Raw genomic sequence first — 15,210 nt, 5'->3', positions numbered from 1 at the left:
AAGCTATACCGATGGTTAATTCACCCATATAGACCTCCGTTGATCAGGTAGCTACCCAAGTAACATTTTTTTCCAGGAGTTCTACAAGAGCTCTTCAAGATAGCTACAGCATAGCAGTTTGGACCGCGGTAGGATAAAACTCTTTTCAAGTACTCTTCCAAACTCCTGAAGAAGTTTTGAAGAGAATTTTATCCTACCGCGGTCCAAACTGCTATGCTGTAGCTATCTTGAAGAGCTCTTGTAGAACTCCTGGAAAAAAATGTTACTTGGGTATCTAGGCCATGACATCCGGGAGTTCTTGGATACCCAGATTTGAGGATGGTCCATTATCAGTGTTTTGTGGATGACCCCTTTATATAAATGTTTCGTTTAATTGTAAATAAAATTTAAAAATAAAATCCCATTTTACGCCAAAACCCTGCAATAACGCTCCTTCGATTTGCGCTCAAACCCCGAAATAACGCTCCCCCGAGTTGCGCTCTTCTTCGGTTTGCGCCCCTCCTCAAAAAGAGCGCACACTTGAAAGATTGGTCTAAGTTTGTTTTTCATGCTAAACACTGCAAATATGAAACTTACCGGAAGTTCCGGATTACCGAAACTGTTGCCCCCGAATAAGCCCCTGGTGGATTGAAAAACCTTCTCCTCAAATCAAATGCAAACGGAAGCAACCCGCCGGTAAAATCTATTGCCGCAGTGCCCAGAACCCTCGCCAGAACTAGTTTTACAGATCGGAATAAAAAATTAGCCACCCTTACCTTTCATTTGCGGCCATAACATTTGAAATCGGTTAATTTCCATTTTTTGAGCGATTTCCTTCAACGTTCGACATTTCCAAATGTTGATCCAGCAAACAAAACAGCGCGCTGCTGACAGACCGCGGATGAACTTTTCTTTTGTTCTACAAGGGGAATTGGGGGTAAAACGGTCAAATTGGCAAACATTGATGTTTTAAAATTTGGCCATTCTAGTGCGTTTGAAAGGTCAAATTTGATGTAACAATGCCTAATTTACTGTAAAAATGAATTACATCGCATCAAAGTAGCGATATTTACGAAAAAATAATTATTTTTAAATTAAACCGAATGACGAAATGATCATTTAACCCCAATGCACCCCCGAATCTTTTTTCGCGGTGTTCATTCGCTCGCGCCAACTCGCGATCTCCGGGCGGTGAACTTTTCGCCCAATTTTGTCGCCGGCACTTTTCAATGAGAAGATTAATACAATTGTTGAAGGGTTAAATCAGTAAGTTTGACAATTTTGGAATAAAAAGACAACAAATTCCTTGGCTGCTGTGAACTCTCAAGTTGATATTGAAATACATATAACATCAAAATAAATCAATTGTGTATTGTGCTTACGGAATTCAATACTCATTAAAATAAGACTTCAAAATTCATAGCGCTGAGTAAATTTTCTATTGAACCGCGAACTTGATCGGAAAAATTGCAGCTTATCAAACATATATTTTTTAAGCCGGGTCCGGTGGTGTAGTAGTAATCGTAGTTGCTTCCCCCTCGCCAAAGAAATATACCATGGAATACTCAACAGAAAAAAAACGACCAAATTCAAATATTATGTTCCCGAATTCTTAATTTGAAATAACTAGAATAATATTCTTATAGAGAAAAGTTTACGTTGAAGTCATTTAAGAGGAATTTGTCGAATTTTAACTAAACTTAAAATATTTTCCCGGTTTGTCAGTCGAATTCCCGAGTTTTTCCCGGTTTTCTCCCGAGGTGGCCACCCTGGTTTAAGGTTCAAATCGAGCCAAACATTTCATTAGGGCACAAAACCAAAAACCGCGATTCGAGAAAATCGCTTGCAAAAAATGGACAACTTGTTTCAATTCCTATTTAAAAAATAAGCTTGACTGATGGTATTTTTACTGATGATTTGATAAAACACATCATTGTCCCTAACTCTGCTTTACTGCTTCTTAATTTATGTTGATTTTCGCAATAAAACTCATAATTTTAAAAAATCTCGTTATTAGGCCCTTTTTGCTTTCCAACTGCTGTTCATAATGGGCCCTTTCTAAATGCAATTTCGAAGAGAACTAAAAGGGCACTAAAGCGCTGTCACCGGATTGTTGTTTTGAAAGATGTTTATGGGCCCTTTTGTTTAGTTAGAAATAAAGAGGAATTCAGTGGAAATTTTGATAATTGGTGAAGTTTTGTGATTGAATGGTGTAGATAAGGTATGTGAAACATAAAAATTCTTCAAAAGTGTACTGAACAGCAGCCACGGATCCGTATTAAATAGTGTATTTCGATGAAGTTTTTTTTTCTGCGAAATGCTTGGTGAAAAGTAAACCAAATTTTTCTTTGAAGTGAATTAGTGTTAAGAATGTATGAAAAGTTCACTTTATAACACAAAAAGTTCCACAACTACGAAAAACTAACGAAAAATAAAAGGGCACATTTGAACTTTCATTTTGGGTTTGGAGTGAACATTGTTATGTGCCCTTTTGTTTTTTTGATTTTTTCAATGGTAAATTGTTTGCTATCAATCTGATTCTTGAAGGCATGTAGGGGGTGTACTGATGAGTGGAATAGTAGAATAATCCCGAATGTTTACGTTTTGGTTTTGTGCCCTAATGAAATGTTTGGCTCGAAATTATGATTATTTTTCAATTGTTATCCTCACATTATTAAAAAATAATAGCTTGTGTGAGAACTTCACACAATCGATAAATATTTACTTACCAAAAGAAAACTATAATTGTAGCAGTAATTTGTTAAAAGGTTTTCCAAGTGGCAGTAAATTTATGCCCAAAATCTTAATTTTTAAATGCAAAGCACTTTTGTTCTGCAGCTGATCGGCACAATCAAAACACAAGATTTTTTAAAAGGGCCTAATCATTTTTGTTTATCGTCGTGCCGCTGTAAAGAAAGCTTCAACTGTCATCTAAGATGCACGTTTATCAATTTTCCTATAAAATTTATTCAACAACTACCTACTACTCAATTTAGCGTACACCACAGCTGTGTTGACAAACCTCAGCCCACCTGTCAAGTCGGGAGAATCGGATACGTGGATAGTTTGTTTGGGTTGTTTCACCACCTTTCACCTGTGCGAACGCAGATTTTTCCCTCGAAACTCCAGCAAAAATGAACGTAAGTAGCGATGTGGCACGCAGTTTCCTCCTTCTTACGCTGATTCTCCCCCTAGGAAGCGGAAATCCCCATCGACATCCACGCCGGCAAGCTGCAGGACTGGCTGGTGTCGCGGCGGATCGTGGCCAAAACCTGGCACCAAAATGTTCGCGAAGTTCGCAGCAAAATCAGCAGCGCCCTCACGGACATGCCCGCCCACGATGGGCTCGTTCAGCTGCTGATGGGGGCCCACATCAACTATTTTCACTGCCAGCAGATCATCGACATCCTGAAGACAACGGAGGCCGACTCGAAGAACGTATTTGGCCGATACGGCAGCCAACGGATGAAGGACTGGCAGGAGATCCTGCGGCTGTACGAACGGGACAGTCTGTACCTGGCGGAGGCGGCCCAGATTCTGGTGCGGAACATCAACTTTGAAGTGCCTGGGATTCGAAAGCAAATCAAGAACTTTGAACAGCTGGCCGAGGAGGCCGACAAGAAGATCGTCGACCTGCAGCGCTCGGAAACGGTCGTGATGGCCGAGTACCAGACGCTCTGCAAGCAGCTCGGCATTGCCGGCGACAACGTCCGCCAGGAGCTGGTGAAGAAGGTGGGCGAACTGCCCGAAATGCTCAACAAGATCGCCGCCTCGGTTCCAGCTCTGAAAAAGGCCATTGAGTTGTATGGCGCCTTCTTATCGAACGCTGGCTGCTTGCCGGTGCTGCGTCACGTTGCGACAACAGGCAACACCACCGTGTACGAGTTCCTGTACTCGGAACCGCCGCTGTCCATCGAGGAACCACCCGTCAAGTTCCAAACGGACGAGGAACCAGCGGAAGATCCCGCCGGGGGAATCGACTTTGGTGATGACAACGCGGGTGCCATCGACTTTGGTGGGGACGCTGGAACGATCGATTTTGGGGGCGCCGACGAGGTTAACCTGGAAGTTGGGGACATCGATTGGGGAGCTCCGGCTGACGAAGCGGGTGGAGCAGAAATTGACTTTAGCATTTCGCTGGAAGAGAGCGGAATTGTGGTGGAAAGTGATGGCAACGCGGGAGGGGTGGCCCGTGGGGACGAGGCGTACTGTATGTTTGATTCGCCCGAGTATCGGGAAAAGTTTATCAACGAGCTGCTCGAGCTGGAAGCGTTTTTGCGGATGAGGTTGTACGAGCTGAGCACGGCCGACAAGGTGCAGATTCTGTCGCTGACGATGATGGACAACTTTCCGGATCACGACGCGAAAAGTTTGACGGAGATGTTGTCGCACGTGGACGTGGTGTACAGCAATTTGAGCAGCGCCCAGATTCAGCATCTGCACCAGATTAAACATTCGCCAAAGTGAGTAGCTAAGAAAAGGATCCTGAGTATTGTAGACTGCCAATGAGTTGCCACAGATCTGACAAGAAGCTGAAGTTAAACAGCGAATCAAAAATTATTAGTGGTAGCTTCTCGTGGTGATTATTGCATTCGATTGTAATATTTCAATCGTGATTTCTCAACTCACGTCGAGATTTCTCGATCGTAATTTGTCGATAGTAGATTGAGATTATTCGATCCCAATTTCTCGATCTACCATCGACAAATAATTTACGACTGACGATCGAAAAAATCTCGAAATGTGTTTTAAGCCTGTTTTCAAAAATTTCAAAGATTTCAAAAACTTCAAAATAAAAAAAAAACTCCAAAATTTCTACAAAATTTTTTTTAAATAATAACTCAAAAAAAATGTTTTTAAAGATGTCAAAAGTTCAGGGTAGGTAAACCATCACCATCGCACTATCATTGATGCATATTTCGGTGCGTTCCTCGTCTCTTAAAACTTCTCTTCTCTTTCGCAGCCGAGTGATGGTCGGCTTACTATCGCGAATATCGAAAGCCCATCACATCGACAAGAAATACCCTATCGCTGGCTCCGATGGAACTATCGCTCCAACCGGAGAGACACGCACACGAAATTGCTGTATACATACACTGGAGCTCACGCACACAAATGAACTCATTTCTACAGGGCTTACGGGCGAGAGAATTTCACGATTGCTCTTTCTCTTGCTTTTTGAGCGAGGGGACTGGCTGTGTGAGAGATTTTTTTCCGTCTTACGCATCGGTTTGTTCGTTGCTCGCTATTTCATCGGCGTCGTTTTCGCTTCGCTCTCTTGATGCAGTTTTGGGAGAACGCCAAAAATTTGATGATTTGAGCGAGGGACGATATCTAAAAGCCCTCGCCATCGGCGAGGAAACGAGGAAATACCATCCCTGGTCAAAAGAGCAATTCTCTACGAAATCGGTCTTTTTTCTTCAATTTTAATTTTTGTATTTTTTAATCCGACTGAAACTTTTTTGGTGGCTTCGGTATGCCCAAAGAAGCCATTTTGCATCATTAGTTTGTCCATATAATTTTCCATACAAATTTGGCAGCTGTCCATACAAAAATGATATGTGAAAATTCAAAAATCTGTATCTTTTGAAGGAATTTTTTGATCGATTTGGTGTCTTCGGCAAAGTTGTAGGTATGGATATGGACTACACTGGAAAAAAATGATACACGGTAAAAAAAATTTGGTGATTTTTTTTATTTAACTTTTTATTACTAAAACTTGATTTGCAAAAAAACACTATTTTTATTTTTTTTTTGATATGTTTTAGGCGTAATATTGAATGTTTGGCCCTTTTGAAATGTTAGTCTTGATTTGAAAATTTTGAAAATATTGTTTTCAAAAAGATCGGAAAATTTTACAAATGTTTCATATATTAACATTAAAAATCGGACCATTAGTTGCTGAAATATCGACATTGAAAAATGGTGGGCTGTTTGGGTTAGACTTAGAAAACATCAATTTTCCTGTTTTTAAACCTTTGCATTGCAATATCTCAGCAACTAAAGGTCGTTTCAACAAAGTCCAAAGAAGCAAAATATAGAGAATTTTCTCAGCTTTTCAAAAATATTTTTTTCAAAAGTGGGCAAACATGTTCACTAATTTTAAAAAATTAAAAACTGCGACCATTTTCAAAAAAGTCACCTAAAAATGGATTTAACATGAAAACGGTGCACTTTATCAAAATTTCACCAAAGGACTTTTTGATTGCAAATTTGATTTTACATCGAAAAATGAAGTTGAAAAATTTTTGCGACCAATATTTCGATTTTTTGAAAAAAATCAGTATTCATTCAAAAATTCGCTCAATGATTTTTTGCACAACCTGGAAATTTCTGAAAAGTTGGCATTTTATGTCCTCTATAACATATAAAAAAAATAGAAAAAATTAAAAATAGTGTTTTTTTGCAAATCAAGTTTTAGTGATCATCCCACCTCCGTGTACGCACGAGAGCAAGCAGCAGTCAAGTGCTCAGTGCTCCATCGTTTTTTCGATTTTTTTCGCCGTAGTTTACCGTGATTAGCCGCGAGTTTGCTCCAGCAGCATGCCAAGGGCCGGCCGTGGCCGTGGCAGTTCGAGTGCGGCCTCGAAAAACCCGCGAAGTTCGTCTACCGGCCGTGTGCAAAAAGGTAAACAAACAAACGCCGTGTCGACCGCCATCGCGCAGGGGAGAGTGAGCGCAGAAGGAATCGACAAAAAGTTACTACATCCCGGATATGTTCCAAGATCACCAGTGCGAACCCGTTCAGGTACTTCCGGTGCCACGACCAGTGGCACATCCGCCAACATTCCCATCAGGAACGAGTTCCAGATGCTGAGCGACGACGAAGAAAACAACAACAACAACACCGACGGTAGCAGCACTACCGACGACGACGACGACGACCATGGTCGTGCACGGAAAAAAGTGCCGACGCCAAAAAAGAACAATTCTCCAACGGAACGAAGACCACCTCCAATTTTTGTTTTGGACACGTTGGCGGACGATGTTGACGAGTTGCTGGAAGGCCTCGGATATTGTCTGAAAATCGGTAAGTCGGCAGTGCAAGTGATCACACTGAACAGAAAAGATTTCGACCTGGTGCTTGAAGAACTGAAGCGTAGCAACTTCAACTTCTACACATACGACCCAGAGAAGCCCCCTGTTAAGGTAGTCTTGCAGGGTTACCAAGACCGTCCGATCGCCGACCTGAAGCGACACCTCTCGAACGCCGGAATAAAGCCACGGGAGATAAAAGTGCTCTCGCGAAAGACAACAGTCACGGGTACACATACCCTGTACCTATTGTACTTCGACCGCGGCACCGTCAAGATCCAAGATCTGCGGCGGACTAAAACGTTGGACGGTTTTTGGGTAAACTGGCGGTTTTACACCAAGAACCCGACGGACGTAGCGCAATGCCACCGTTGCCAGAAATTCGGCCACGGCTCGCGGAACTGCAACCTTCGGCCCCGCTGCGTGAAGTGCGGTGAGTCACACCTCTCGGAGGCGTGCGCACTGCCTCGAAAGGCGGATTTGGGGGAAAACGCAGAACAAACTAAGCCGCGCGTAAAGTGCGCGAACTGTGACGGCAACCATACCGGCAATTACCGCGGATGCGTCGCGCGCAAGGCCTACCTCGAGGAGCAGGAAAAGAGGAAGAAGAAAGCAGCAGCGTCCCACTCTCCTCAGCGAAGTACGAGCGCAGCCGTTCCTGCAGCTGGACAGCGTACGGTTCCAGCGGACAACCCAGCGATCCCTCCTGGATGGGGGCGTTCGTTTGCCAGCGTGGTCGCTGCCGGTAGCGGCGATGCGGCCCAGCAAGGAGTCACCGGGGAAGATCTCTTTACCCTGCCGGAGTTCTTTGCTCTCGCGGGGGAGATGATGACGCGGTTTCGGAGCTGCCGTAACAAGGCGGAGCAATTTCTGGCCCTCGGGGAGCTGATGATCAAGCACATCTATAATTGATTATTTTTGTCTGTGATCTAGTTTTAAGCTTTCTCTCTATCTATCCTTTTCCCATTGCACTTTCTGTAAGTTTTTTGAAAACTTTTTCTTACTCTTGTCTATTCCATAGTTATTAGTAATAATTTTTCGATTGAATTACGATGTAAAACACAGCTGAAAGGAACACCAAAACTCTGTTGCGTACCTAAATGAACTCATTGTAACTTGATTATTCACAAATAAAACCGAATTGAATTGAATTGAAAAAAGTTTTAGTGATAAAAAGTTAAATAAAAAAAATCACCAAATTTTTTTACCGTGTATCATTTTTTTCCAGTGTAGTCCGTATCCATACCTACAACTTTGCCGAAGACACCAAATCGATCAAAAAATTCCTTCAAAAGATACAGATTTTTGAATTTTCATACATCATTTTTGTATGGACAGCTGCCAAATTTGTATGGAAAATTATATGGACATAACAATGATGCAAAATGGCTTCTTTGGGCATACCGAAGGCACCAAAAAAGTTTCAGCCGGATTAAAAAATACAAAAAAATCGAATGACCGAAATCCTAGAGAACTGCTCAAAAACATTAAATTTTTTAAAGAATTTTACTGCCCATGTTCGCATAAATGTCCCATATGCAAAAACAGCAAGCTGAGAAAAACGCAATTGAAGTTTGTCCCATATATAAGGCTACGTGTTAAGTTTTCACGAAAAACTGGATTTCCTCCTGATTTCTAGAACAAAGTACTGGATGTTGCATTAGGGTGGAATCGAAAATTGGTTTCTTCAGCAACACATTTTTTGGGTCCCTTTTAGGGTCCCAAACAACCTCTCAAAATTTGGGAGCGATTGGTTAAGCCCACGATTGGCGCAAAGCGAATGAAATTTGTATGGAAATTACTATGGGGAAACTTGCATTTTCACATTTTTGAAATTACAAAATTCATGTTTTATTATTTTATGAAACTAACACCGTAGAAGTATAGCCCTCAATGTCCTTAACAACTCTCTCGAAGACAGTATTGTGCTAACTTGCTTCTAACAAAAGTTACAGAGCGTTCAAGAGAGTCATTTCGGAATACTCGGTAAAAATCATACTTTTTGCCAACACTGCCAAGTCAAGTGGAAACTTTCGTAAACTATAATATATTTGAGGAATTGGGGTGCATTTTAACTAAATAATGTCTTCTGAACATTTCTTCATAACGATTTTACGTAAGGCTCATCAAAATATAAGAACAATCGTGTTTATTTTGTATTTCATGGTTCCTTCGGCAATGTTGGCAGAAAATGTGAGTTTCACTGATTATTTCAATACACTACTTTTGAAAACTCTGTATCTTTTATGTGACGCACTTTAGCACCATACTGTCTTCGGGAGAGTTGTTCAGGAAATCCAGGGCTATACTTCTACGGTGTTAGTTTCATAAAATAATAAAACATGAATTTTGTAAATTCAAAAATGTGAAAATTCAAGTTTCCCCATAGTAATTTCCATACAAATTTCATTCGCTTTGCGCCAATCGTGGGCTTAACCAATCGCTCCCAAATTTTGGGAGGTTGTTTGGGACCCTAAAAGGGACTCAAAAAATGTGTTGCTGATTGGCTTTTTGTCATTTTAAATTTTTCCACATAACTAGATTCCACCCTAATGTTGCATGCTTTTCTGAAAGAGCACACGATGTTGAATCAAAATGCATCAATAACTCAAAAGCGATAAAAATTCATATGGGACATTTATGCGATCAGGGGCAGTCTAGCATTTTCAAAAAATTTAATAAATCAAAAACAAAACTTAAATTTAAATAAAAATTAAAAAAAAATGTTTTAATATTAAAAGTTTTAGACATTTTATTTTTATTTTAGTTCAAAAACAAAACCTAAAATTAAAAAAAAAATCAAAAATTAAAAATTTTGAATTTTTAAAATTGTTAAAATTTTATATCTTTTTTTAATTATATTTTTTGTTGTTTTTTTATCCATTGAAATTTTTAATTTTTTTAGAAATTTTGAAATTGCTTAAATTCTTTCACATTTCAATTTCGAAAATTTCAAAAGTTTTCATAATACAAAAAATTCAAAAATGTCCAAAAAATTTTAAAACTCATTTTTTTTAATCAAGAATTTACGGAATTTTAAAATTTCTAAAAAAAAAATCAATAATTTAAAAAAATTCTACAAATTTAAAAAAATTAAAACAAAAAAAAAACAAAAGTTTTAAAATTTTCCAAAATTTAATTTTTTTTTAGCCACGGTCTCAACACTCGAATGAAAAAAGTGTTTCAGTGCATTTTACACCTGCCCAGTTGTTTTGCTATCATTAGTATTAAAAAGTTTTTTTTTTCATCGAAAAAAAACTTTCTGCGATACTGTACATTGGAATTTCACAAAAATTGAAAAGATTTTTGATCGATCCCAGACATGCTAAATATGATTTTAAACGCAGGTAAATGCATTTCTAATTGTTTTCAGTTGGTTAGATTTCTAATTCCCTTTGAAAAATGTTTGCAACGGCTTAAACTTAAAAAAAATATAACTTTTTAAAGTTTTGAAATTATGAATTTTTTGTATTTTTCTAAAATCTTTGAAATTTTTAAATTCTTATTTTTTTTAAATCTGAGATTTAAAAAGCAGACAAACGTCAAAAAACCAAAACAAACCGAAATGACCGAGGGGTTAATGGATGCCAAAAGCCTGTTCAATAAATAAAAAAAACTTTTTTCAAACTTTTATTTAATTTCAAGTCACAATTAAAGAAATATGAAAAGCAAGGATTGTAAATAAATTTGAGTAACTTTTATTATTATATATTAATAGGTAAATATTATGCATTGGTGGTCCCCTTGTGATTTTTCGTTCAGCCCAGTTAGCGAGCAGCATTCGGTGACTTGGCTACGTTCTCAGCCCAGTTACCAAACAAGTACCGTATTTTTAAAACTTTTGAATTTTTTATGAGCCATATGAACAAACGTCCACGAGGCAGGAGTCTGTCTGTCTGAAATAAAAAAAAAAGTGTTTGCATAGCCCGGGGTCCTTTGGCCTCAAAGACCACGTAGACACTTTTTTGGAAATCTCACTGACATAAAATTCAAAATAAATATTAAGCTAAACAAAAATCTAACATTTGTTTTTAAACAAGACTTTCTAGTTCAATTAATAATTATCCAGACAAAAAAAAAATTAAAAATGTGTTTGGTGATAAATCGGTTTCATTTAAATATTATTGTTGATCCACTATTTCTATCTAAGATTAAAAATAAGGAAAAAATAGAATTTGGTACAAAAAAAGGTGCAGTGCAGTGCTACGAGGACGATCATGACGAAGAACTTTAGATAGGTACTTGAAAAGTACGTCCCGAAATGGGAAAGGTTGTTTCACCCAGTCGTTTCATTTCGCTTCGCGGAATTTTGGAGAAAAAAAATACCAACACATTCAAATCACAAGGTTGCTTCATAAATCATAAAGCAAATAATGAAAATTTTATTTATTGGTCCTTTACAAAAAAGACTCTTTGCTAAAAACATTGCAAAAATAACCAAAATTTTCAAAATTTGATATTTCTGGAGTTTTTTTTTTTTTTTTTTTTGAAAAGGTCCAATAAACCAAATTTCCAGATTTTGCCTCTTGGGTGTTTTTGAAACCGCCATGAGTCAGGGGTATTAACAAACACCCAAAAAGCAAAAACTGAAAATTTGGTTTATTGAACCTTTTAAAAAAAACTCCAGATTTTTTACTATCTTTCTAGTTTTTCAAAATACAACATGATCTTTATTATTTAGCAAAAGGTTCTATGATGTTAATTGTAATATAATTGAAAAGGCGCTTGAAAAAGATCATACTCTGAAACTAGACTGTTTTGTTGAAATGGTTCTACAAACTTTCGTGTTTTTTTGTTTTTTTTTTATGAAAATTTAAAAAAGACACAGAAAACTAAAAAAACCAACTCAACTAAAATCTCCCTCCTCTCCACCCAGATACGTGGACATCCTGACCGGCAAGCTGAAGCAGAAGCTGCTCGCGGTCGAAAAGATGAAGGACACCGGCCGGCTGAAGCGCGACCAGGCCGCCAGCTTCCGGTCGCAGGGCGCCCACCTGCAGCCCACCCTCGCCAAGGTCATCGAGCAGACGCGCACGCTTCAGGGCCAGATCGAGGCGGACATTTCGCGCCGGTACAAGAACCGCGTCGTCAACCTGATGGGGGCGAATTTGTAGACTTTTTGTTTTTTTTTTTTTTTTTTTTGCATGGAAATTGTGAAAGTTTTAACGAAAATTGTTTATTTTTTCTGTTCGCAATAAAGTTTATTTTTCTGATTGATGGAACTTAAAACAGAGGATGACTGGTTTTCATTGGAAATTGTTTGAATGTTTATTTTTTTTTTTGCATTTTTAGTATTGTTACGCGAGTTGGTTTTGATGGAGGAAAAGAACAAATACATAAGAGTAAATAAAAAATCTTCCACTTGAGGGTACGCTTACATGCTAGGGGAAACAAAAATGTGTTTTTTCTCCTTCCTTCTTCTTCGTCTCTAATACAATATCAACAATGACAATAACTTAAAAATATCGAATATAATCAAACGCGTGATGCCGTGTCCAAGTTTCGCTCCACATGAACAATATCTAGGTATAAACGTGTCAGAAGAAACCTACGTCGTCTAAATCGCTTCAGGCTAGAAAAAAATCCTTCTCTCTCGTCCGTCGCACTCGGATTGCGGTTAGTAAAAATGAGTTTTCGGTTGCATGTCTGAGAGAGGTTTGAACATCTTCGCAGTGTCTCGATGGCGATCGCTGGCTGGCTGACTGGCGCAACTCTAAACGGACGTCCGGCTGGCGAGGCCCACCTTTTCGGCAAAGTTGCCCAGCAGACTGCCGAGGGCCGAGTCCGGGCCGGAGTTGAACTTGAACGCGATCGTGGAGAAGTAGCAGTTGTAAAAGAGTGTCCGCAGCTGGGTGAGGCGCTCGCGTCGGCTGGAAGAACACAGAACAGGAAATAACGTTATTGTTGAAGGTAAGATTTCAATGTAGTTTTCTTTCAATTTGGATGAATTATCAACAGATGTAGAAGAAAATATTCTACGCGTCAGCTCCGACTCCAGCTTTCCAAAAATACCCGATACCGCCTAAACAGTCCAGACTCGATTATCCGAAGACATCAGAAAAATTACACTTCGGATAATCGAGTCTGAACTGTAACAACAACTCCCTCCAACTCCGACTTAAGCTTCTGAAAATTTACAAATACGAAAAGACCCAACTCTACAGCCCTGTTCTAGAAGCCTTGGTCTATCTTCCAAAAAATCCTCGAAAAAATGCTAGATATTTTTTGGATGGCGCCCAATTACTGAGTTCAAAATTCTGTAAATCCAGAAACATTATTTTTTCTTAAATAAAAAAATTGAAAAAAGTTAAATTCAAAAAAATATGATTAGAAGAAAATTAAGACTTTTGTAAATATTTGTCAAGTGCGTGTCCCGAGGTGTGTCCCCTTCAAAAACGACCCGAAAAATGAGGATGCAAAAAATATTTTATCAAAAAAAACATATTTTTGCAATTCCGTCGTGAAACTATAGACTTTTCCTGTCATTCTCGAACGACGAAACAGCCTACTTTTCTCTACCAAAAATAACAGTATCGAATAGTAACACGTTAAAAAAAAATGCTGAAAAGTTGAATTTTTCAGCAATTGTTTGGAAAAGTAATACATTTCATTTTTTTGTTATTCAAACGATTCGTTGACTAAACACATGGGCATTTGACTCATAATTCTGTTCAAACAGTGTTTTTCGGAATTGCCAAAAATGTTGTATGGAACTTCGCAATTCGCAATTTTCAGTGTAAGAACGGGCCTTGACCGATCTTATGCACCAGGTTCCCGACGAACACGCACTGCCCTTACACCTACATCTCACCCTTGCTCTGAGTCAGTACGAGCAGCACGCTAGAACACGCTTTGAGTGTTCGTGCCAGGCATGCACACCTTCTTTTCCGGTTACGCATTTTAACTCGGCCGGGGGTGGTACATTACGTAGGGTTTGATGTAAGTATAAGCGCCTAATCATTTATAGTGTGCCTATCAATTTTCATTAAAGCAAAATCTGTTTTATTTTAGTTTGAATTCAAAAACTAATTGTTATTTTACTGTGTATTGTTTTCTCCTGTCACTCTGTTTTAGGTTCCATCCTGTCCTGTTCTTATGTCGCGGTGTTTTGTTACAATTTTCTGGACCTAAGCATTTTATAAAAATTTAGCAAATGTACAATAGTAGTATTTGTGTTATTCCTTCAATCATTCCATAAATTGAGTAAGGGCTCGAACCTCACTTGTTAGAAAACAATAGACAGTAAAGGAGAATATACTTTATAAAGAAGCAATAGTAAGAGAATCATAACTGTGTGTTAAAAAATAAAAAGAATAAGCTTGATGTAGTAGATGTAGAAATAGGCAATAGTGAATAAATAGAGATAACAAACAAGCTTAGATTATTGTTATGATGGACAAGATAAAAAATTATTCAAATGAATAAATAAAGAAGTAAATCAACAAAGAATAGGCAAATGATATTTAGACTAGGTATCACCTGGGTGATGAATAGAGAGGATGCGTAACGTGATTTTCGAATGATCCCACTTTGTTTACATCTACAAAGTAGGAGGCTGTTCAAGCACAAGCATGACTTTTTTCTTACTGGTAAATGAGCTGTTTTATAATCAGTAGTATGTGTTTTATTTTGTCTAGTTTTTGTCATTTTTTGCTGGAAAATTGTGTGTCTTTTCAAGTTTCGATCGGTTTGAAGAGGTTTTTCTTTTATACGGGTGACTAAAATCTGCGGCGAAGTCATGGATAAATTCCCTGGCTGATTTTGGAATTCTGCAGCTCTTCATGGTCCAGCAAAAAAAATAATAATTCTAGCGAAGCTGATCCAGCAAACAGAGAAGATTTTCACTAAACCAGTAGGTTTTCAAATGGATTCAAACAATAAAGACAGCTTCTGGACAACCGCATCGACTCCATAAACAACTTCCATTCATAATTATTAAAAAATGACGATTCTCGCCTACAACTTTCTTAAGATTTCTTGACTTGAACTCCAGGTCCTCAAAAGCTACACATTTTTCATTCTTGCAAAATAAAAAAACACAATTTTTAATGATTGATAACAATACCACAGAGTAACACAGAACGAGCAATCCGAAGAAATGTCATTTTATTTTTTGGCTCCATAAGGTTTGCTGGTAGCAGGCGTACGATGTACCTGCGATGTACCACAAAGTGGAATCAAAAACCAAATGGCAGT

General features: G+C 38.5%; 2 protein-coding genes across 2 annotated transcripts in view; one reads left to right on the top strand and one right to left on the bottom strand.

Moving 5' to 3' along the window:
• The first annotated feature begins 2,982 nt into the window (after positions 1-2,982).
• On the top strand, positions 2,983-12,247 carry LOC120418944 (CDK5RAP3-like protein). Its single transcript, XM_039581482.1, has 3 exons — positions 2,983-3,119; positions 3,175-4,442; positions 11,891-12,247. Exons 1-3 carry the CDS (start codon positions 3,114-3,116, stop codon positions 12,126-12,128), a joined length of 1,512 nt encoding a protein of 503 aa, XP_039437416.1. The 5' UTR covers positions 2,983-3,113; the 3' UTR covers positions 12,129-12,247.
• A 23-nt stretch (positions 12,248-12,270) lies between these two features.
• LOC120418943 (myotubularin-related protein 14) overlaps positions 12,271-15,210 on the bottom strand; it is a 30,797-nt gene continuing 27,857 nt past the window's right edge. The window contains exon 5 of the mRNA XM_039581481.2: positions 12,271-12,884. Coding sequence (XP_039437415.1) covers positions 12,728-12,884 — 157 coding nt within the window. The 3' untranslated portion in view covers positions 12,271-12,727. The remainder of the gene's footprint in view (positions 12,885-15,210) is intronic.

The sequence above is a fragment of the Culex pipiens genome, chromosome 2, assembly GCF_016801865.2.
Source record: "Culex pipiens pallens isolate TS chromosome 2, TS_CPP_V2, whole genome shotgun sequence".
Classification (NCBI taxonomy): Eukaryota; Metazoa; Arthropoda; class Insecta; order Diptera; family Culicidae; genus Culex; species Culex pipiens.
This window is presented reverse-complemented; position numbering and strand designations above follow the sequence as displayed.